Source organism: Ctenopharyngodon idella, chromosome 21 (genome assembly GCF_019924925.1).
Source record: "Ctenopharyngodon idella isolate HZGC_01 chromosome 21, HZGC01, whole genome shotgun sequence".
Classification (NCBI taxonomy): domain Eukaryota; kingdom Metazoa; phylum Chordata; class Actinopteri; order Cypriniformes; family Xenocyprididae; genus Ctenopharyngodon; species Ctenopharyngodon idella.
Genome location: NC_067240.1, coordinates 29,571,818 through 29,596,009, shown reverse-complemented (window position 1 = coordinate 29,596,009; position 24,192 = coordinate 29,571,818). Strand labels below are relative to the sequence as shown.

Genomic DNA, 24,192 nt, shown 5'->3' with positions numbered 1-24,192 from the left:
TTGTTTGCAGAAAGACTTTAACACTTTACAGTCCTTTATTTTTCCTGTAAATGTAAGGGAATCTTTTGCTGTAATCTCTCTCTTCATTCAATAATCACACAAAAACCTTGGTTACTCATTTATAAAATTACTCTTTTGAACCTAGCAGTGACAGCTTGGGCTGTTTCTAAGCAAGACACCAGGAAATCCCAAAACAATCCCCATGATAGTTGCTCGAATGTGATGTTGTCAAGAGGGGTTTGTCTGTAGTAGTGTTTTCACGATACCAAAATTTTTACTTCGATACGATACCTGACTAAATGATCTTGATACCAATACTGAAATGATACCACGGCAAAAACCTAAAACAACAGGAAAAGTAACTGAGTAATAGATGACAGAACATGGTACTTAAAATTCTGTTTTAGTAATTTAAAAAATATGAGATGGAGATATTTGCAACATTGATAAAAGAAACAAGCCAAATTAAAGTTATTACTGCCCTCAACTGCATCAAACTCATGAAAAAAAGTTTGCTTGGCACAATATAAATCACACTCATTTGATGTCTATTTGGAGGGCATGAGTTTTAAATGTTTTTGAAAGAAGTCTCTTCTGCTCACCAAGGCTGCATTTATTTAATCAAAAATGCAGTAAAAACAGTAATATAGTAAAATATTACATTTAAAATAACCGTTTTATATTCCAATTAAGGGTATGAATCACCACTGGTCTCACAATTCAATTCAATTATCATGTCAACGATTAGATTTGATTCCACGATGCATCACGTATCCTCAATATTCAATATTACTGCACATGACTACATTTTTGCTACATTAAATAAAACTTAAGTGTGAACACAGCATACGACAGGAGCATTTAGAACTAATAAACACTAGTAAATACTAAAAGTGCATGAACCTGTCAAGTAGTGTACTTAAGTTACAATAACGCTCACACACACACACACACACACACACACACACACACACACATGCTCTCTCACAAGGTAAAATAGTGGGTGTATTTTTCATTACTCACTTTTGTGATTCACCTCCCTCCGCCATTTTACACTAGCACGAGAAGAGCCTATGCGATAAATGACGTCAGAGAAACGCAGTGGTGGACAGTAACGAAGTGTTTTTAATTTGTTACTGTACTTAAGTACATTTTTCAAGTATCTGTACTTTACTCAAGTATTTTTATTTTGAGCAACTTTTACTTCACTACATTCCAAAGCATAAGATCATACTTTTTACTCCACTACAGTTCATAAAACATATAGTTACTCATTATTTTAAAATGAAGAAATCGTCACATGCTCAGAGACGCAAAAAACGGCTTCCGATTCGTGCACGAACTGATTCTTTTCAATCATCCTGTTAAATCGGTTCACAAATCACATCAACAATTCATTTGCGAATTGGACTGATCGTTTTGCAGCTGTTCTCGAGTCAACAAATCACTGATTCAATGATCCGTTCAGAGCGCGTCTCCAGTGATTGAATTTCACTGTCTGACTGAAAATTAGCCACGAACTGGGAGATCCTCTAAGTGTGCGCACGACTGATGGTGAAAAGTAAGTCAGCCAACTAATGTTGAATTTTAGGATTAATTATTGTAACTGAAAATCATATTTAGGTCACAAATGTCAGTTGTTTTTAAACTAAATCTGCTGTAAAGGGTGATCTGTTTAAGCCCACTGAAATGCTTTAATGCGGACACTTTTTTTAAATAATTCAATTAAATTAAATCTTTTTAAATAGACTGCAGCAATTAATATTTTGTCCTCTAGTAAATAAATATAGGCTATGCTATTTTGTTTAGTTGTCTGTTCAGAATCGTGGGAGAATCATAATCTCTATTTGAAACAAACAAACAAAAAAAATCTTGATTCTCATTTTATCCAGAATCGTGCAACTCTAACACAAATTAAAATAATTAATTTCTTAAAATGTTATGTATTTAGCCCTATCTGTTTCATCTGTTTTTATATTATTTGTCAACACACATTACATATTATGTATCTGCATCCACTAATCTTCCATCTATACTGACTAGTGCTGGCTATTTGACATATTTGACAATTATTTTGAGCAATAGGATTATATAAAATATATAATATAAAATTAAATTATATGTGGCTTATATAAAATTACAAAAACATTCATCAATTAGTACTTTTTTACTTAAGTACATTAAAAATCAGTACTTTTGTACTTTCACTCAAGTAAAATTGAAAAGGAGCACTAAATACTTTCACTTGAGTAATATTTTATAATACGTATCTGTACTTTTTCTCAAGTACTTGATTTGTGTACTTCGTCCACCACTGGAGAAACGTCAGTAGGCTATAATCAATTATGGTCTATTACTGCATTAATGCACGTCATCATTACTCCACGTCATCATTACGCCAGTCTTCAGTGTCACATGATCCTTTAGAAATCATTCTAATATGCTGATTTGCTGCTCAAGAAACATTTATTATTATTATTATCAGTGTTGAAAACAGTCGTGTACAATTTTTTTTTCTTCAGGATTCTTTGATGAATAGAAAGTTCAAAAGAACATAATCAAGGTAATATTGAGAATATCTATATAGCAGTTTTTCCTCATAGTATTGAAAATGGTATTGAATATCGATATTTTTCAAGGTATCATATCAAAGTTAGAAACTCCAGTATTGTGGCAACGCTGTTTAAATGTCCACCAATAATATGATTATTAATAATAATTAGAGTGGGACTCAATTGAAATAAGATGTTTACATCATAAACAAACCTCTTCACATCTATTTACATGCAGTTTTCCATGAATACAAATATTATTAATAATTATTTACTTGTACTCCGATGCACAACATAAAAAGTTGATCTTAAATGCAATTATGCAATCTGTGTTGTACGTAATTTATGTTGTTTAACTACATTACTTTAATATATATTCATAATCCTGTTATTTTTCATTTTATATTGCTTTTCTGTTTCTGTTTAATCTTATATGCTGTGTTGTCTCCTCACAAGTAAGTTAGAGATAAGGGAATGTCTCCATCTCAAGGTTTTTAACATCACAGTATAATGTTGTAAAGCAGCAATTTTCATATAATAAAACTTCAGACAGAGAAAGATATTTAACAGATTATTCAAGATGAACAGATTATTCATTTTAGCATCACTTTGTCTCCTGCCTTCTGCTCTTACCTTAATTTGCCTATCTTTATTGTTGAGGTTGCGAATACATGTTATGCTAATATATAATAAGTGGACATGGCAACACTGCAAGAGTGGTGAAGCAGCCTTTACAAGCATAAACAAAACACAAAGTACATAAAGTTCGAAAATATTAACAATGCACTGGTATTACATGTCTAAAATGACTTTGAGGTTAAAAAAAAAAAAAAAAAAAAAGTAGAAAGTGCAAACAGGGTTGCTGCACATTTTTTAAAATTAAATTTAAGAGAAGACCTTTTTAAGACCCAAAGAAATGCCCTGACATTTTTGCTTATTTCTGTTAATTATAACATTTTCATGGCTAAAGTCTGATTACACTGTATTCAGTACAAACTTTGCTACAATATTATGTGAGCAGCTTGTATGTAAAAGTTTTTTTTTTTTGGAGAAAACAATGTTTAGTAAAAAAATATTTTTAAGTCACTGAAATAAGGCCATAAAACACATACTGAACAGGTGTTCACAAGACTTTTGAGAACTGGATCTTGTAGCCTAAAGGTGTTACTAGAAAAAACGATGTGAAAATCATCCTGCCCACGCATTCACATAAAATAATATATTGATTTACATTTTTTAAGTAATTTTTGTGTTAGAATGGCCGTATGTGAGGGAGTGTCAATGGCCATGAATATTGATGTGATTCACACCTGGGAAGACAAAGACTCTCCCCTAATGGGGCTATCAAGGTAAATGTGACTGTGAGAAACCAAAGAAAGAATATGAAGAGATTAAAAGAATGGGTTTTTCTTTGTTTGTAGTTTATTTACAACATAACATAATAAATACATACTGAAGGTTGCACATTATTGCACATTATTGAGCACACTGATCTAAACATAGACTCTTGAACTGTCACACACCTTTGTGCCATTCCTGGAAACAGTTCCTGTTTAACTGTAGATACAAGTAAACCATACCTGGTATTTCCAGTGTGTCTGCTGCTTCTTTTGCCATGTACTGAAGAAAAAACTGCCCCACCATCATTAGTCAGTGATTCACCATGTTCATGTAGAATATTAGTTCAATTTAGTTGAAAAACTTGCCGATGTTGGTATGGCGCTGTCAGAAAAACAGTTTGAAGAGACTCGTGTGAAAGTTTGAGTCTGCAGGACAGTGGTGTCTATCTGGTCCCTGTATTAAAAAAAAATAAAAATAAAAATAGAAATAAATAAAAAGGTGTGTAAGCATGCTGATATCAGGAGCAACTATATTATTGCATTAGTAATCACTATTAATATTACCCACTTATAACAAAAACATGATTTTTGTAGTAATAGAGGCACGCATGCTTTGTGTTTATTGTCATACATACAGTACAAAAGTCATTTTATACTTTAAAAACAACATTATCACTTTATAAACATCTAAGTTTGAGCTGATATTTGCAAACAGTATTTCAAAGTAAACACTAGTCTAAACATTCTTAGACTATAACATTCATCATATTACAGTGTAAACACTCTTACTACTTTTATATCGTATTACGTTTTATATTATAGAGCAAAAAAAAAGCTTTATAGGACATTAGATGCAATGAAAGGTTGCTTATATTTTATATTTCAAAGTTTCACTTGATTTCACAGGGAAAAGCCCAACTAGTAAAATGTGTACAAGTTTATGTAAAAATAACACGGTAGCTAATGTAATAATGAGCTACTTACTGGCTGAAAAGATATCCACCGCTGGATCAAGCCGCGCATTGCATCGCATTCTTCTTCTTCTGAGGTAAATTCAAGGCTTATTCCTCACAGTGTGTCTTCTTCCAAAACTCAATGAAAAGCAGAAGAATCTGATGAAGCTTGATGCTTTGTTTATCGAGGTTGATGGGGGCGTTTACAGGTTCGCATGAACGATTACCGTATGAATAGCCTGCACTGCGCGCAGTCGCATTAAAAATAGGGAGGTCATGCATATTTTCATAACGTTTTCATAATGTGATATAGGTTATAATGTAATGAGGTTTCATACGGATTATATAAACTGAGAATATTTGTTTTCAATTTAATTTTATTTCAGTAGACATTTCAAGCTTTCCACAGACATGTTTCTCATGTCTTTGTAGCAAGTATTCGTTGAGTTTCGATTCATATTTGTGACGTATTTCAGAAAGAAATTCATGGAGACTGAGACAGCAGAAAGCACACCCTGTTTGTTTACTTTATTTTACAAAAGCACAACGTTTTATTGTTACTGTGAGTGTACACAAATAAAAGCAGACAGTAGACTTTTACAGTTTCGGAAGATGTATTTCTCATATGTATGACCAGAAATTACAGAGTATTTTAAGTTCTTTCCGCTGGCTACAGGAAAAAATGCATGTGATTACGTCGAAGCCTATGTAAACAGTACTCAACTTGGTATACTATAAAAATAGTAAACATCTGACATCTTATAACACCCTAAAACAGGTAACAGTGCTTAGTAAAAGTACAAATCTATGCATAATTGGATGTGATGTGACCGAGCAAATGACGTGAAATGAGTGAATGGCTGTTTGGAACATTTAAATACTGTTCAGAAACATAAAGTTTATGTACGCTATGGGGATGCAAACCAACAGCGCCGTGTTACAAGCGTAGAACGAAAGACCGTCCTTTGAGCCCCAGCTTAGGGCACTCGAGGGCTGCTTTGTTTACAGGGGTTATCAGGGTAACAGCTGCATTTCTGCTGTTCCATAAGCGCCATCTACTGTCAGCGAGCGAATGTGCGTTTTCATTCAGCGCGTCTCCTTCACTCGTTCCGCCATGCTTTTCATCTATATTATGTTGTTTACATCAGAGTGCGGATGCCTCTTTGACATAGTACACACGCAATGCGTTCTAAAAATCGAAATAATTCGTAATTCACCTTAATTCCTATTGTACCCAAATTATACGTCTTGCATAAATTGCACTTGGCTTCACTGCTGTCATTAGTTATTTCTAACTTATCTCCAAAACTGTTCATCTTCAAGCTACTGAGAGCTAAATTTGCACTTTCCCATTTTGCTCGAATTTGCCCGCTCTTGTCTTCCAAGCGACTCATCCTCACCGACTCATCTCTGTGACATACTACGTAAGAAAAAAAACATACGTAACACAGTCAAGTTGCAAACTGGATACTACCAAAGACTTCGTGCTACACAGCCTAAAACCATATTTTTCGATCAGATTTAAGACCATTTTAAAATGCATAAAGACTTTTTAATTGCCTTAAAAATCACGGGAGTCTAATTTCAGACTTTTAAGACTTTTTAGGGTTTTAGGCCCCGTGGGAACCCTGGAAAAATGTAAACATCGTAAACCGGTCACTATGCTACACAGATTAACATGGGACCGCATTCTCATACTCTTGGTGTTGTCGCTGGGATAGTACCTTTTCAGGTGATGGAAAAGGTTTGTTGAGTTTCCCGCCTTGGTTGGAACCGACCGTCGACATATTTTGCAGACCGTCTGGGCCGGATCACACAAAACGTGTTTTTGCATTCCACTGCACTACTTTCCATTGGTTTTCTACGTAAACGTGCTAGACGGATGTGTTTTGCGTCTTTTGTAGCGTTGCATGCATGACACAGCATTTTAAAAACGCAGTGTTCAAGTTAAAAGAAGTTCAGCATTTAAGAAACCGTGTCTCAAGAGCTTGTTCCATTGATCTTCATCTCGTTTCCGCAAATAACGCGTTCTGTGTAATGCGTTCTTACCTTTTTTTCTCAACAATTTCCTTAGCTTTGGAGGGTAACAAAAGTTCAATTTCATTTTCGTTTTCCTCGCCGGCTCCTTGGATACGGACTGGATGTTGTCACGTTTTATTTCTGATATGTGATAGACTGGTAGGTTAATCCATATAGAGTAAAAATGCCCAGAGCTTATCATCGTTATCATCGTTATTGCATATATGATATATTTTATCTCAGTATGATATTGTTTTTCGCCCAGCTCTAGTTTGAGCACCTCCTTTCACTGACCATTTGTTTAAAAAGGAAAAAATAAAACATTTTTGTAGGGTCTATTTTGAACCCTATTTTAGCTGTAAATGAACTTGACTCCCAAACACTGCTTACAACTCTCATATTCTTCTCACTTTGGTGCATTTCCAGCTTAGCTATCAATCAAAACCGGCAGATCAAAATATCAAAAGGAAAACATAAGAGACTGTTGTGAAGAGTTTCCATACCTCCATCCAGGTCCTTCTCTAAGAGCTGAATCTGCAAGGCAAAGATCTTCTCCTGCAGGTTGCATAAAGAGTGTTTGATCCTCTCTCTGCGTGTGACCATGTAACACAAGTTTCTGACCTGAAAGAAAACACACCAGTCACTGAAATTGTTAGCATGTTTCTGTAACACATGATGCAGGACGATGCATGGTGAGACAATGGAATTAAACACACGTCTAAGATATTCATTCATATTGTATAGGTGGGAAAGTGTTGCCACGGTTCTGCCAATGTATTTAACTCATTAACCTAATCAGTGACTAACTTTCATAATCAATAATAGATTCATTTGCTGAGCACTTTTACTGTAGATCAGGGATGGACAACTTGTGAGAACATGTGCAGCTACACTCACCCTCTCGAGATCCTGACGCAAGTGAGTGAAGAGCTTCAGACGGCGATACAGAACATCCTGCTCCTGCTGGGCGAGATTGTCCACCTCATCCCTCTTGATGGTCACCAGCGGCTGGTTGAAGTTGGCCTTTCGTCGCAGTTTCCAGTACTGGAAGAGGAAGTCCACGTGAGCATCTGGCAGGGAAAGGCTTTCCGCAACATCCTTGGGGTCCACTAATCTGTAAAACTCGTCTTCAAGCTCTTGCAGCTTCTGCTTGCGATGGCTGGCTTTCTCCTGTTCTGCTTGCTCCTGCTTCGCACGATCCGAATGAGAGATCCCTGGCAGATCCGGCCCAGCGTGCCGCGGTTCGGGCCTGTCTGCATTAGCGCCACTGTTTGAGCGCGAGACGCTACTGTGCTCTAGACAGTACGATTTGAAGCGCACCTCATCGTTCTCCGCCAGAGTGGTGCGCATCTCTAGTCCGTGGTCAAACGCACAGGTCACGTGGAAGGCCACGACGCAGGATGGCATGGAGCACTGTGCAAAGAGAACAGAATAATTAGAGTGGTGTTTCACATTCTGTCATCATTTACTCACCCTCATGTCCTTCCAAACAGAAACACAAAGAGGAAAGATTTAGGGGCTGAAGCTTTCGAGCTTCAAAAAGGGCAGAAACGCTCCATAAAAATATCATTACAGTACAACTTGCTATACTGTGCTGCTCCCTAATTCTTCTGAAGCGCCCAGATTTCAGCCTTTATTCCTGAAAAAACTTGACATCCAAGTAAAATAGTCCATGAATTTTTAAACAAATGAAAGCTGATCCTGTTCATTAAAAAAAAAGGCTGAATGACTTGTTTATGAATCAGACTGATCTAATTCTTGAGTTCAGGGCCGGTTGCACCAGCTGTGCACTAAGTTACAACTTAGACAACTTAGTCTGCTCTCTGACTTCAAATGTGTCAGACGTTCAAATCCAGCATGTCTCTCACCTGAATACATGTGCCAGTGTGTTCACGGCACAGGCTACAGGACAAGGCCCATCGACTGGCCGGGATGTGTGATACTTTTGTAATGGGTTCCATCTTCTCAGGGCAGCCAATGCTCACCTTTGTCAACATGAAAACAACAGTCAGAAAACAATACGTAATCAGATTAGGGATGGCTGACTAGTCATATTTCAGTTTTACTTAATACATCACATATATATGACAGATAGATTAAAAAAAACAGATATTAATACTTTTATACAACAAGGACACATTAACTTTATATTGATCAAAGTATGAAGAGAAATGTTTTCAACATTGATATTAACCCCTCAAACCCGAAGCGGCCAGGTATCGGGCCGACAGGGGTTTCTGTCATCATGTTATCATTGCTTTACTTCATATACACTTCATTTTAAAACTTTGAAGCTTGGCTTTACAGTGAATATAAGGAATATGACCAACTCTAATGCAGTTAGTTACTTTTTTAGGGAGTGATACGATATTGTAACTCATTACTTTTAAAAGTAACTGCAGGCACAATGAGCGAAAGCATCTCTGGGGGAAACACTTTCATGTTAGATTCAAGCTCAAATATTTAAAAATGAAATAAATGAGTCTCACGAAGCCTACCAAGGAATTACACTTTGCATTGCAATCCTCAATCCCCTCAAAAGTGTTACAGATGAAATTAGCAGGAATGGGGAATGGAATCGAATTCACTGCATCTGTAAGACGTGGAAACTCAGCTCATGTGTTCATTCAGTTTATTCATCAGCCGCCGCACAGCACTTTACGTGATTTCTGTGAGCCTTTTCACTCGCTTTTGTGGCTTTCTACATCCTCATCATTTGTCTATTGTTACTGCCTCGCTCTTCAATTTCTGTACATTTTATTGGAATACCCATTTTGGCCAGGCTTTTCAAAATTCCCTCTTTGAATCCTTATCTTCTTGTCAATTCTTCTTTTGTCCTCCTTTGGATATTCAGCAGCCTTTTGCATGTAAAATTATGCACTAAACGTGTGGGTCTGTGTGTCACGCCTTTACAAAAACATCTTGCCCTCCATCTGACCAAACAAGTTCAAATTTCCAGCTGAAAAGCTTTCCTTTCAATCACATGACAAGACATAAAGCGAGCTGAGGAAATATTTCAATTAGAATTCATTCATTATTGAATGCTAATCCCAATTTTCCTCTGTTGAATAAGTGTGAATATGTTCTGTAGCACTTGACAAAAGTAAGCTTTGTGTGAAAGGCTAAGTGACGTGACCCATGATTTCCTTTCTGCTTTTAATACTTTATTGCAGCTTTTATCAGGCAATCATTTGTGAGGCAAAATTCAATCAAAAGTGAATTTCAACTCAACTAGGACCGCAACAAATCAATAAAATCAATAATGTAAACAATCCACTGAATTTCATTATCAATTAGTTGGATAAGTGCACTGCGCACCAAGAACCTACATCAGAAAATAATGCACTAAAAAATGCTGGAGTACATTATATTTACAGGCAAATATGTTTGACTGCAGAACATTCTACCTCCTACCAAGTAACACGATTGTTTTTCCTTATTATAATGTATAATTCAGTGATTTAAAATGCCCTGATGCTTCCAAACCAAACCAAAAAAGCTGCAAATGCTGTTATGATCACTTTAACCCTATAAAGCTACTGTATCATATTTGATATGCAAATTTCTAAGGTCTCTAAATGATCAACATGATCAAAACTTTGCTGATAAACCTGTCGCACACAATCTACTCCATGCCTTCTGTCGTCTGATTGATGGTTTAGTCTTTCTTAGCAAGGAAACGGAGCCAAAAAGTCAGGGTTTCTGTTCATATTTTCATCAAGTATTCATTGACGAAACCAGAATCTAACCCTATCCCTATAATTGAACACTACTTATAACTACTAATCCCCAGACTAGCTTCATTAGATACCTCAGGGATCCATAAGGCACAGCTGACGTGGACCCACTTGGTTCCACTACGAGTGGGTTTCAGAGCTCCTCCTCTCCTGGGACAGAGCAAACATTTGGGCTGCACTCCAAGAGCACATGTTCGGCACAGCCAGTTACCCTGCGGCACCTTTAAGATCCCGTAACATGCCTGCAGGAGGAAAAAACAACCAATAATTTGCAAAAATCTGAATTATGTAATCAGAATTATCAGTTTCTCTCGAATACTGTAATTGTGATTATACATTTTAATGAACAGAATTTATTTTACTATGTGGAGCAAGTGCACGTTATTCTTAAGAGTAAACATACAAAACAAGCTGAAAACCAGGGGCTGGATTCACAAAAACATTCTTAAGAAAGAAGTTAAGATATTTCTTAAAATTAAGTTCGTAAGAATGATCTTCTTGAAAAAATCTTATAGGTTTTTATGTTAAAATACATTCTCTTAACCCAGTTTATTGATCATTGACTACTATTACTATGCCATTCATTGGTTTATCTCTCCCATAGATGTAAACACTGAGCCACTCAGGCACCATTAAAACAGTGAGAGCGTCTGCTCAGGGGCGTGGCAACTGTAGCAGGCTGAGAGATTAGGGCGTGGCTACTGTAGCAGACTGAGAGTTTAGGGCGTGGCTACTGTAGCAGGCTACTGTAGCAGGCTGAGAGTTTAGGGCGTGGCTACTGTAGCAGGCTGAGAGTTTAGGGCGTGGCTACTGTAGCAGGCTGAGAGTTTAGGGTGTGGCTACTGTAGCAGGCTGAGAGTTTAGGGTGTGGCTACTGTAGCAGGCTGAGCGATTAGGGCGTGGCTACTGTAGCCGACTGAGAGTTTAGGGCGTGGCTACTGTAGCAGGCTGAGAGTTTAGGGTGTGGCTACTGTAGCAGGCTGAGCGATTAAGGGCGTGGCTACTGTAGCAGACTGAGAGATTTTGGGGCGTGGCTACTGTAACAGGCTGAGAGATTTTGGGGCGTGGCTACTGTATCAGACTGAGCGATTAAGGGCGTGGCTACTGTAGCAGACTGAGAGATTTTGGGGCGTGGCTACTGTAGCAGGCTGAGAGATTTTGGGGCGTGGCTACTGTAACAGGCTGAGAGATTTTGGGGCGTGGCTACTGTATCAGACTGAGATTTTGGGGCGTGGCTACTGTATCAGACTGAGAGTTTAGTGCGTGGCTACTGTAGCAGGCTGAGCGATTAGGGCGTGGCTACTGTAGCAGGCTGAGAGTTTAGGGCGTGGCTACTGTAGCAGGCTGAGCGATTAGGGCATGGCTACTGTAGCAGACTGAGAGTTTAGGGCGTGGCTACTGTAGCAGGCTGAGAGTTTGGGGCGTGGCTACTGTAGCAGACTGAGAGATTTTGGGGCGTGGCTACTGTAGCAGGCTGAGAGATTTTGGGGCGTGGCTATTGTAACAGGCTGAGAGATTTTGGGGCGTGGCTACTGTATCAGACTGAGATTTTGGGGCGTGGCTACTGTATCAGACTGAGAGTTTAGTGCGTGGCTACTGTAGCAGGCTGAGCGATTAGGGCGTGGCTACTGTAGCAGGCTGAGAGTTTAGGGCGTGGCTACTGTAGCAGGCTGAGCGATTAGGGCGTGGCTACTGTAGCAGACTGAGAGTTTAGGGCGTGGCTACTGTAGCAGGCTGAGAGTTTGGGGCGTGGCTACTGTAGCAGACTGAGAGATTTTGGGGCGTGGCTACTGTATCAGACTGAGAGATTAGGGCGTGGCTACTGTAGCAGGCTGCGCGATTAGGGCGTGGCTACTGTAGCAGACTGAGCGATTAGGGCGTGGCTACTGTAGCAGGCTGAGAGTTTAGGGCGTGGCTACTGTAGCAGACTGAGAGTTTGGGGCGTGGCTACTGTAGCAGGCTGAGCGATTAGGGCGTGGCTACTGTAGCAGACTGAGAGTTTAGGGCGTGGCTACTGTAGCAGGCTGAGCGATTAGGGCGTGGCTACTGTAGCAGGCTGAGCGATTAGGGCGTGGCTACTGTAGCAGACTGAGAGTTTAGGGCGTGGCTACTGTAGCAGGCTGAGAGTTTGGGGCGTGGCTACTGTAGCAGACTGAGAGTTTAGGGCGTGGCTACTGTAGCAGGCTGAGCGATTAGGGCGTGGCTACTGTAGCAGGCTGAGAGTTTAGGGCGTAGCTACTGTAGCAGGCTGAGTGTTTAGGGCGTGGCTACTGTAGCAGGCTGAGAGATTAGGGCGTGGCTACTGTAGCAGGCTGAGCGATTAGGGCGTGGCTACTGTAGCAGGCTGAGCAATTAGGGCGTGGCTACTGTAGCAGGCTGAGCAATTAGGGCGTGGCTACTGTAGCAGGCTGAGCGATTAGGGCGTGGCTACTGTAGCAGACTGAGCGTTTAGGGCGTGGCTACTGTAGCAGGCTGAGCGATTAGGGCGTGGCTACTGTAGCAGGCTGAGCGATTAGGGCGTGGCTACTGTAGCAGACTGAGCGTTTAGGGCGTGGCTACTGTAGCAGGCTGAGCGATTAGGGCGTGGCTACTGTAGCAGGCTGAGTGATTAGGGCGTGGCTACTGTAGCAGGCTGAGAGTTTGGGGCGTGGCTACTGTAGCAGACTGAGCGATTAGGGCGTGGCTACTGTACCAGACTGAGAGTTTAGTTACCAACATTCTTCAAAATATCTTCTTTTACAGTATGTTCAAGAGTCAAGAGAACTTTATGCAGGTTTAGAACAATTTAGTTTAGAATTGTCAATTTTGTTTTTATGGTGACTTTAATTACAGCGCTCAAGCACTGGCAGTAGACCTCAATGCAATATGGATAATTTTTAGATGAAGTACCTGGTGCACACAAACGTTGCACTTGTCACAGAAAACCATCTCGTTGCCGTCCTCCCCCTCAGGTGAGCGGCATACGTCACAAACTACGTCCTCGTCGTATTCGATGCCCAGCCCCTCCTCAGTCTCGATGGCCTGCTGCATGTTCTGCTGACACCTGCTCTCCAGCTCCACCACAACCTGCTCCATGGTGAGCTCGTCCAGCTCCGGAAGTGCTGAGAAGCACACATGACAAGTAATGTAGCACAGTGAAGAGAACTGAGAGAAGGGGAAGGAATCGGGACATAACGCCTGCTTAAAACTTTATGCATAATGCAGGACTTTTAATTATAAACAAGCCTGAATACACCAAGACTCTTATGTTGAAATGTCTATGCTTTACTATTGCCGGCAGCCAAAATATGATCTCTTACAAACATCTAGAACATATTACTGTCCGAACACCATAATAAAGTAAACACTGTGATAATTCATCAAGAGTAAATCATAAGCAATTGTTTGCCATAAATGTGGGATATTCATTGTTTATGAACTGCTCTGAAATAGTGAGCCGTGTTTCTATATTTGACCATGCAGTGCTCATATTCATTAATGAAATCACAGCCTTCTGAAGTTTAATCATCACACTAAGCCGTATCGCAATTCCTAAAAAACTTCCATCCCCAAATTTAAGACCTCTTAAACCGATCATTAGGACATTTGTCATACCATTTATTAAAATATTTTTGTTTAGATTTTTTAAGGACCCGTGAAGACTTTATCCATTTGTATAGTGGTCTTTTGGCATCGCCATGTGGTCCTGTTTGGCACAGCACCTTCACATAGTGTATACATAAAGCTCTAAACAAACATAACATTTATTTTTTCCTCACAGTTTTTGCTTTTGCATTGTATACATTTATTATGAAAATTAAAAAGTATTTCTTTTTGTTTTTTAATTGAAAACTATGCACTGGAATGTTTGGTGTTCACAGTAGTTTTGAGTTAAATCCTTATATCACTTTGGATATCAGGTGTCTTTTTGGAGTCTCCAAGTGTCCTCTTTGGAAAGACACCTAAATTCACACTGAAAAAAAGCCTGCAGAAAATACGGTTTTGTCACAATCATCCTTAAACTTAAATTAGAACTTGATAAAACATTTATCCTTTTTTCAAATATGTTTCAAGCTTCTCAAATCCTAGTCTTAATATTTTTTTTTCTTGAAAGTATATCATACAAAAGGATTACACCTGTAGAGCTGCAGCCATTTTATTTTGGTTGATAGTATCAGGTTCTAGTATCAGTGTTATTTTAGTTTTTATTGTAGTTTTATTACAGTTTTATTCATATTTTGAATTACCTTTTATTTTTATTTTTTTAGTTAATTTTAATATAATTTTTAGTAAATTGTAATGTGCTTTGGTCATTTTATTAGCTTTTATGGTAACACTTTATAATAACTGCACACTATAAAGCATTAGTTAAGCATTAGTAAACAGTCAATTCATCATTTATAAAGCATTAATAGACATTAATAAGCAGTTTATAAATACAATTATAAATGCTTTGTTCTTGATTTATAAGCATATCTATAATGTGTTTAATAATTGTGTTTTCATACTTTATTAATGATCAATTTATCATTTCTAAATTAAGTATTACATTATTTACAAACCAGTTATTTAGGAGTTGTCAGTGGTTCATAAGATCATTTAGGAAGTGTAAGTAAATGATTAATAAACTATTTAAACATACATTTATACATCTTATTATTTAGACATATAGTAATAGTTACTCAGTGTGTTAATAAATGCTTTATTAACACATATTCCTGCTGTAATTCATGATTAATTCAGGTAGTTATAAAACATTTAGAAGTGGTCAGTTAACTATTTTTGAGAGCTCATCTAAAGTGAGGACTATTCATGCCTCGTAAAGCTTTTATTAAAGGAGATTTAAAGTTCAGTGATCTTCTGCACTGCTGTTCTCTAATGATTTAAAGTTAGTACTGAGGTAGTTTTGACACTGAAATATTTTATTACATTATTAATGTTTTATAAAAAACATTATTTGTTGTATTTTGGCACTCTTGTAATCCAGTGTTGGCACTGGTAAATTTTTATTCAGAAATGTTTACACTTTACAGAAATGTATTTTTATATCAGATTGCAAAATCTTAGTTTCATTTTACTGCACAGTTATGTTTTCTGTAGGAGTACAGGGATTCTTATTTTCTGTGAAATTGCAGAGGTTTACTTTTAATTTTATATCAAGTTACCCATCGTAAAGTTTCATTTTTTTCCTTGAAATAAATATTTCTATGTTCTGTATCCTTTAAATTTCCTTTATAAAAGCTTTACGGGGCATGAATACTCCTCACTTTAGATGAGCTCACAACAATAGTTAACTGACAACTACTAAATGTTTTATAACTACCTGAATTAATCATGAATTACAGTAGGAATATGTATTAATAAAGCATTTATTAACACACTGAGTAACTATTATTATATGTCTAAATAAGATGTATAAATGTATGTTTAAATAGTTTATTAATCATTTACTTACACTTCCCAAATGATCTTATGAACCACTGACAACTCCTAATTAACTGGTTTTTAAATAATGTAATACTTAAATTAGAAATGATAAATTGATCATTAATAAAGTATGAAAATACATTTATTAAACATTATAGATATGCTTATAAATCAAAAACAAAGCATTTATAGGTGTATTTATAAACTGCTTATTAATGTCTATTAATGCTGTATAAATGGTTAACTAACTGTTTACTAATGCTTAACTAATGCTTTATAGCGTGAGTTATTCTAAAGTGTTACCCTTTTTTTTTTTTTTTAATATTGATATTTAGGTTTATTTTTATTTCAGCTTTAGTTTTTATTTATTTCCAGTTAATAATTTTAGTGCTTCAACTTCAACTTATTTCAGTTTATTGCCAAGGCAACATTTCTAATTTTTGTTTAGTTTAAGTTTTTCAAATAATACTTATATTTTATTTTATTCCAGCTTTATTTCAATTAACAGAAATGTTTTGTTTTTTTCAAGTTTTAGTTAAATATAATAACCCTGACTATTATTCCTAAAGGAACTTCACAATATAGTAGTGTTCATTACACTCAAACTGATTCAACACACTGAACAGCAGTTTAAATCTGCACTAGTAACTACTCAACTTACATGAAGATCGTTTAACTGAAAATTGTAACATTTATCTGACAATTTTACAAATAATTTGGCAGAAAATGACATAATCTGAACTGAATTAAGATGGAAAATGCCACTAACTTGTGTTGTATTATATAAAGATCTCGAATCTTTGGATAGACAGTGAATCGATTCGATTCAAGATCGATTTTTGCAAATTCAGAATGATTCGATTCAATTCACAATGAGATTCGATTCATAGGATTTTTAAAAATGCTTCTCCTAATGTGTCTTAGTGAGGAGGTAAAATATACCTTTCAGGAGGTCAGAGAGTGATGAAAAAACCCTTTTGTCCACTGTTAGATCATGTTAGTTCTGAATGATGATACATCACTTTATTTTAATAGCCTATAAAAATTGGCATATGTAGAAATTTACATAAGCCAATATTTAAAAAGGCTTAGTTGTTGATATTATCTGTTGTGTAGGATAGTGTAGGTTCTTTATTTTATTTTCATTTAAAATAAAATGCCAGTTTTTAACTTTTCCTTTCTACCGTCCAGTGGTGATTCTGAAAGAAAGCGAGCCGGGTGTTTCATGCGCATGTGATTGACAGATAAACCACAAGCTTTTGTTTCAGCATTGTTGTTGTTGTTGATGTTGTGGTTATTTCAGCAAACAGTCTGCTTCGTACATTCAATTTAACTGCATTAACGGACCTGTGCGCGTGCATTTTAAACACTTACATTATGTTTTAGCTCTGTCCTTCATCCATCCTCAAATAAGCGGGGTTTTACTTCAGCTGCTCAGGTAATGTCAATGGAGTGACCCATTTTCAGGGGCAGCCAAAATTACACTTTAAAATCAGCCTGAGCTCAAGAAATGTATCTTTATACTTACAAGTAAAGCTTCATGTTGCGGGATTTTATCTTTTCCATGACTTTATCAACGTCTGAGCGGTTTGACTCAATTATTGACCAAAAAAAAAAAAAAAGTCCACGATTCAAAAATACATTTCAAGATCGATTCATATGCACCATCCGGATTTGTAATCGATGCATTGAGAAAACGAGTGAATCGTTAAACCCCCAATAGAAATGACTTGACTAATTCCACAAAGAATTCCAACTCTTCCTCCAACTTTGATATCGACTTGTTTTACAATAATAAACTTACATCATTAAAAGAAAAATGATTCAGATAGTCAGTAAATCTTACCTAACTGTCTGAATTCAGTATTAACCAGTTCAAGCCAGGTCACATCCAGATCATCCAGATCGTAGCGACTCAGTGGCTCAGTGAGACCATGTGACTCTCCGAAGCCAAACTCGGACTGGCCCCTGGTTTGGATTGGTGAAAAGAATGGGATTCGATTGACATCAGGAAGCTCCCTGGTGGGGAAAAACACACACTTGAATGACCACACAACTCCATCCTACTTGCATCAAGTACTGGAAGTTTCAGGTTCAACTCAATGGACTGGATGAGCTGCATGACGCTGATTACCACAGGAAATCATTGTGACTCATTCCATATTTACTTAAAAGCAATCAGGTCTAGATTACAGCACCTACAGTGGCTTATGATCGGTCACTGAAATCAGTCTGAACAGGTTCCAATGTTTTCAGTCAGATGTTTGTTTTCTTGCTGCATGTGGAGCTGAATCTCACCTGACTACAGGCTCAGGAATGGATTGCACATTGGCTGGCACCTGCACACCCTTCTCCCATTCCTGCCTCCAGGGGTCGGACAGGAAATAAAACTCCTCTGGGCTCAGTTGTGCTGAATCAGGCAACTTCATGGCTGTAATGAAATCGGTCCGAAACACCTGAAAGAACAGAACATTGGCAGCATTTAACAAGGATGCTTTCTTCAGGCGGTGGTGGCATTTTAACTGGCGCTGAGGTGAGAATAAAAGCAACTTTTTGTGTGAATGCAAAATATATGAGTATAAAACATTAAGAGTTTGAGTATGAAACAAGATCTTTTCACAGAAGACAAACTTTAAATAAATAGCCACTTTTAAAAACTTAATTTGACCAACTTTTGGAGTATTTTTGAGTGGGTGACTTAAACGTAGGGTGGGACAGAAACCAAAAACATTATCTGTTCATTCTTCAAAGATTGTTCCCATTTGTAAAACTAAAAGTTTCAAGACGTAGGAAAACTAACACTTGCTGGCAAACAAACACATATTTGAAAAAAATAATAATTACCACTATAACCAGTAGATGGAAGCAGATGAGCAATTATTGGCTTATTAGTCATTTCCTACGCAGGAAAAGTCATAAAATATCATGAAAAAAACAAAACCTTTTTTCTTTCAAATTGCGACTGAATTACACAAATGAAAATTCTGGGCCGAAACTTCTGGATGCACTTAGCTGAATCATTTAATAATGATTAATTTCTTATTTTAAATGAGCTTTTTGTATAATTGTATTACTATTAGACTTTTTAATTAAATTCAATAATTCTATTGAATCTGAATTCAAATCATCCAATCAATTCCCCACAGACAAAATCAAGCCCCGCCCTACATTTGTTCTTGTTCAATAAGGAAGAAAAGCTTCACTTTCATGCTGACTTTAAACTTGCGTGAAACAGTATTTCTCACCTCAGATGGTTTCTTCTGCTCATGGCGTACCCATGTGCTATTGGTCCCTGTGTTCTTTGAAGACCGTGACCAGGTGGTCACATGACCTGCAAGAGATTGAAGTGTCATACCTGAACTTACAGAGAATTCCATCATCATTTACTCGCCCTCACGTTGCTCAAAACCTGTATGTCTATCTTTTGAATGACAACAATTGAAGGTGCTGTGCCGTTCGGCATACCTGATTAATATCTGATGATAAAATTGACACTAAAGTCAAAGTTGGAAAATAAACTAAATTAAACTTTCATTAAAAAAGAATAGGTATTGTTTGACCTATAATTCAGTGAAAGGAATTTTCCTTGTCTTTAGTGTTAATTAGCACAAAATTGTACTCTGTTGATTAAAGGTTGCATTAACACTCTGGTGCTCTTCTGTCATTTTTGACTGAAAAAGTTTTCATTTTTATACTTTTTAATCTTCATCAGAATGGTATGAAACTTGGTAAAGGTTTTGGCACTTGCTGTGTGAACAAAAAAAAGGTTAAATGGTCCTGGAAAAAAAAAAAAAAAAAAAAAAAAAAAAAAAAAAAAGGTAAAAGAAAGAGCGCATTGGAAATAAATGAGACAAATTTCATCTAGTGGAAACTTTTGGTTCTTCGGCCAAACAAAATCTTACTGAAAGCTAATTTTTTGAGATATCAACCTCAAATTTGGAACACATTAGATTTTCTTGCAGTTTTAGAGTAAAACGTGTTTTTGAAAATATATATCTCATAAAAATTGAAAATAGTACTTTGTGCATTTTTCATAACAATAAACAAAATTCTGTAACTTTTTTTAAGTGAACTTTTTAAAACTTTTTTCACTTCAGCAATAATTTGCCAAGTGTCGTCTTTGAAAAGAGATCAAAATTAAGTTTGTGCTCTAAAGCATTCAAAATTTATGACAGTTTACGTCATAGGTCTATGCTCAAAAAGTGAATAAATGGATTATAACTACAGCGTAAATCTAATTTAGTACCATAAAATCCCCTAAAAATACAAAATATTAAATAAAAAAACATTATCAAACTAAAATATAGTACATTAATTTAAATGAAATAATAAAAATGGTAATTTTTGAAGAGCACCAGAGGGTTAAGCCTATGAAGCTACTGTATCATATTTGATACGCAAATTTCTAAGACCTCTAAATGATCGATATGATCAAAACTGCTGATAAACCTGTCACACACAATCTCCTCCAGTCCTTCTGTCGTCTGACTGATAGTTTAGACTTAAAAGTCTTTTAGTATAAATGTACAAATTCTTCACGTGTCTTTCTGCTGTTAAATCTGCACTGATTTTTATCAAGTAAACGCAAGAATAACTTTGATATTGTTAGTAATATTTCGACTGGACTGAAGCAGGTTTACTTGATTATCCAGACATCATTTATTATAAAAATCAAAGTATCAAATATGATCATCAGGCTTTTGGAAGGTTTATTTCTTCATCTCTCAATCATCATTGTATTGCATTGCATTATATGTTTTAAAACTACAGAGCTTTGATCATAAAACTAAGCATTTAAATACCATCTTACCAAGACATTGATATTTATATGCATTTTATGTCAGTATCTGCTGTACTGTTAAAAAGACATTGATCACAAGAATCAGAATTTCATCACTTTCTGTCCATATAAATATCAGCATCTGCACCAAAATTGCACATTTTTGCTCAGTTTGAGCCTCTGAATAAAATTGAGCTGTTTTTTCCTCACTATATCAGACTATATGAGCAATAAAAGCCTGATGGATCCAATATTATACTCAACAAAAAACACAAATGTTAACTTTTTTTATGATTTTGTCAAAAAAGTTCTCAAAAAAGTAGATAATCTGTAATCAGTAATCCGATATTAATCATTATTATACTACTGTAATTTAGTATTCAGGTTGGCTGGGTTTAAAAAACCCAATCGATAGTACAAATATTATTATGTATATCAAACAGTCGGCATCTTGCCGTTCGAGTTGGATAAGAGGAAGAACTCAGGAGCAGATCACATCTGCTGGGACGGGACCATGTGGCTCGTCAGGGTCACCGATGAACAAACACTAACTTCCTCCACATCTAAATAAAGCTAGCGACTGACACTACAGTCCTCCTCACTAATGTGTTTCCATCTCCCTTTCTCCATCTGTGTTTATTACTCACTGTCGGTGGTGTCAGAGTCGTTGCTGCTGGTGGAGTACTTCCTCCTCTTCATCTCACTCTCCATCTGTCAGGAAAGAAGGGATGAACAATTATCAGACTCTGAGAAGATGGCAGAAACGAATGAGGAAAGCACAGTGTGAAAGTGTGTGTCTGCGCTGACAGGGTTGCTGTACACAGACAGGAGAGGAAACACTTCACTGACTGTTGGCAGATTTATACGGCCATAAAACAGGGCTTTTCCCTTTCATGCTCTTCCTGTCGCCTTTCCCTGCTCGATCATCACTTTACATGAGGCTGAGAATCCCACTCGCCGATGCTCCAGCTGCCTTCACTACAAGTAGGGCTGCACAATTTGGGGAAAATGTCTAATTGCAATTTTTTTTTTTTTTAATTAAAATATTTTACATTCATTTTAAATTGTGATTGCGATTTAAACAAAATTCCAGGTTTGCGTTCTTGTTTGTAGGGCTGCACAATTTGGCCAACATTTTGTGATTATTTATCAATATATCTATAAAAATAAATAATAAATTACTATTATTATTATTAGTAGTAGTAGTACTAAATAAAAAAAATTAAAATTACTATAAAAGTAAAATACAACTATTGTAATATTTTATAGATGATATATAATATAGATGTCTTGATTAAAGCATTCATTGGCATTACTCATGAGCGCCAAACAAACTACATTTGAGTATCATAAGGTAAGATGCAGGTTTTTATACAGTGTTTTATACATTTATTTAATCATGTTCTGAGTGTTCTCATATAACTCTGTCCTTATTCATTTGTATGTTCATCTATAAGAGCTGTTTGGGCTGTTTAATATTAGGATTTTGTTTAAAATCCCCTACGCGGGGATATATATAAAAATAAAAGCTCATTCAAAATATCAATAAAACTACAAGGTTGAGGTGGACACTTTGTTGTAGTAACTGAATGTGTAATGTTGGCAAGCTCAGAGATGAGGAGAGCAGGATCCAAAGGCTGAGTATTTATTAAACAAAGATAAAAGTACAAAATAAACTAGAGCCAAGAAACGCAAGAAACAAAACCGAGAGCATCAACAAAGCAGCCATACAAAGACAAGAGGCTTGTTCGAGGTGCATCGGCTTTTAAATCGCACTGTGATGTCATACGCCGATCGGTCTGCTCAGCACCGATGCATCTCAAACAAGCCTGACTATGAACACTAGTGATGGGTGCTTTCGAAACACGCTTTGTGAAGCTTTGAAACATTTGCAAATAACTTTGTGATTCGGAGCGCTTATCAAACTGTCAAAGTCAAATGATTTCATCAAACAAGGCTTTATTACATCATTACTGTTTTGAAATTTCAATGGTTCACCGCTAGGGGCCGATGATCTCTGTGAACCTATGAACCACTGTATGTTTGTGCTGAGTTTTCGCTGCATTTACACCTTTCTGACCAGCAGGGGTCACCAGCTTGTGCCGTTTTGAGCGCTTCGAAACAGTGAATCATTTTGCGAAGCAATCGACTACATGCACAGAGCGTTCTTTAGAACTTCTGCAATAATATAAGCCAGCTCGAAAACTTCAGGTGAAATGTCACTTGTCGGTGTGTTGAGCATCAACAGTGTAATCACAATATAGTCACTTAAATAGTCAGGCCTAGCGTTAATTTAGTTATTCAAACGTAAGATGACATAAAAAAAAAAAATAAAGACGTACCTCAGTGTTCCTCCTCAGCTAAATTCAATTCAACCATCAGTTTTCACACTTTTGTGTGAAAAAAACCGTCAACAATTAAAGATTTATTATGCACTTTAGTTAGATTCATTAAATAAAATGTGTGTTTTCACAAGTGTGCTGAAATCATTGATCTTGCGTTGCACTGCTGCTGTGATTACAGAGGGAGAGCGCGGCGCTCGCTTTCTGTATCATTCATTCACAAGAAAAGTTATTGTTTTTCATGAGATTTTGTGAGTACTTCATACTTCACCTTGACAATATGTATTTTTAAACCTAGTGATTTTATAATATTTAATATTTATTCAAAAGCGAAACTGAGTGAAAAAGGAAATGGCTAATATGAGCCAATAAATGCTCCTCTGTCGCCATCTTATGGTTATAATTTATGTCTTTATGTCATAATGTCTAATGTCTATATTTTTAAATAAAAGTGTTTTCTATCAAATGTTGGATTTCCTACATCTTGAAACATTCGGTTTTACAAATGGGGACAATCTCAGAAGGATGAACAAATAATGTTTTTGGTCATCACATTAAAAATAACATTTAAAGTGCTGGGGTCCGTTCTTTGTACCTTGCTTAATACATCCGAGATGATTTGATAGACGCTAGATCTTCTAATCGTGATAACTGAACTCTGGCTAATTTGGTTCTTCAAACAAATTTGCGGAGTGGATTAAAATATCTGGATTAAGTTGTTTTAAGATTACTGCGCGTTCTTGTGTTCCCTGAAAAGGGCAGATGTATCGATACTCGAAACCACGATCAGCAATGCATGATTGGCCGGAGTTCAGACGGCAACGTAATGACATCATATATTTAAAAAAGACACCTGACTAAAACTTGACGAATTTCTAGACATTTATAAGGAAACAGCCATGCGAATAAAATGACAGAAGAATGACATAAATGTTATAATAGATAAATGAAATGTGCACTTTTTTTTTTTTTTTTTTTACATGATTAACCAATTATTTAGGCTATATTCACGATTTCTAGTATTTGTACAGGCACTTTTTATTTCAATGTTGTAATTAGCAAC

The 24,192-nt window shown here is 36.5% G+C and overlaps 1 protein-coding gene across 4 annotated transcripts in view; it reads right to left on the bottom strand.

The window, feature by feature from the left end:
• Positions 1 to 24,192, bottom strand: part of jade2 (jade family PHD finger 2) — a 44,241-nt gene that overhangs the window by 11,178 nt on the left and 8,871 nt on the right. For 2 of the 4 annotated variants that reach the window (XM_051876710.1, XM_051876711.1), the window contains exons 2-10: positions 21,435 to 21,498; positions 19,253 to 19,338; positions 18,306 to 18,463; positions 17,854 to 18,026; positions 13,491 to 13,702; positions 10,676 to 10,843; positions 8,733 to 8,849; positions 7,762 to 8,277; positions 7,368 to 7,485 (exon numbers count right to left, since the gene is read on the bottom strand). In XM_051876710.1, coding sequence (XP_051732670.1) covers positions 7,368 to 7,485; positions 7,762 to 8,277; positions 8,733 to 8,849; positions 10,676 to 10,843; positions 13,491 to 13,702; positions 17,854 to 18,026; positions 18,306 to 18,463; positions 19,253 to 19,338; positions 21,435 to 21,498 — 1,612 coding nt within the window. Of the gene's footprint in view, positions 1 to 4,157; positions 4,347 to 7,367; positions 7,486 to 7,761; positions 8,278 to 8,732; positions 8,850 to 10,675; positions 10,844 to 13,490; positions 13,703 to 17,853; positions 18,027 to 18,305; positions 18,464 to 19,252; positions 19,339 to 21,434; positions 21,499 to 24,192 lie in introns of those variants that run through there. The other 2 variants (XR_007927045.1, XM_051876712.1) reach the window with 2 other exon arrangements.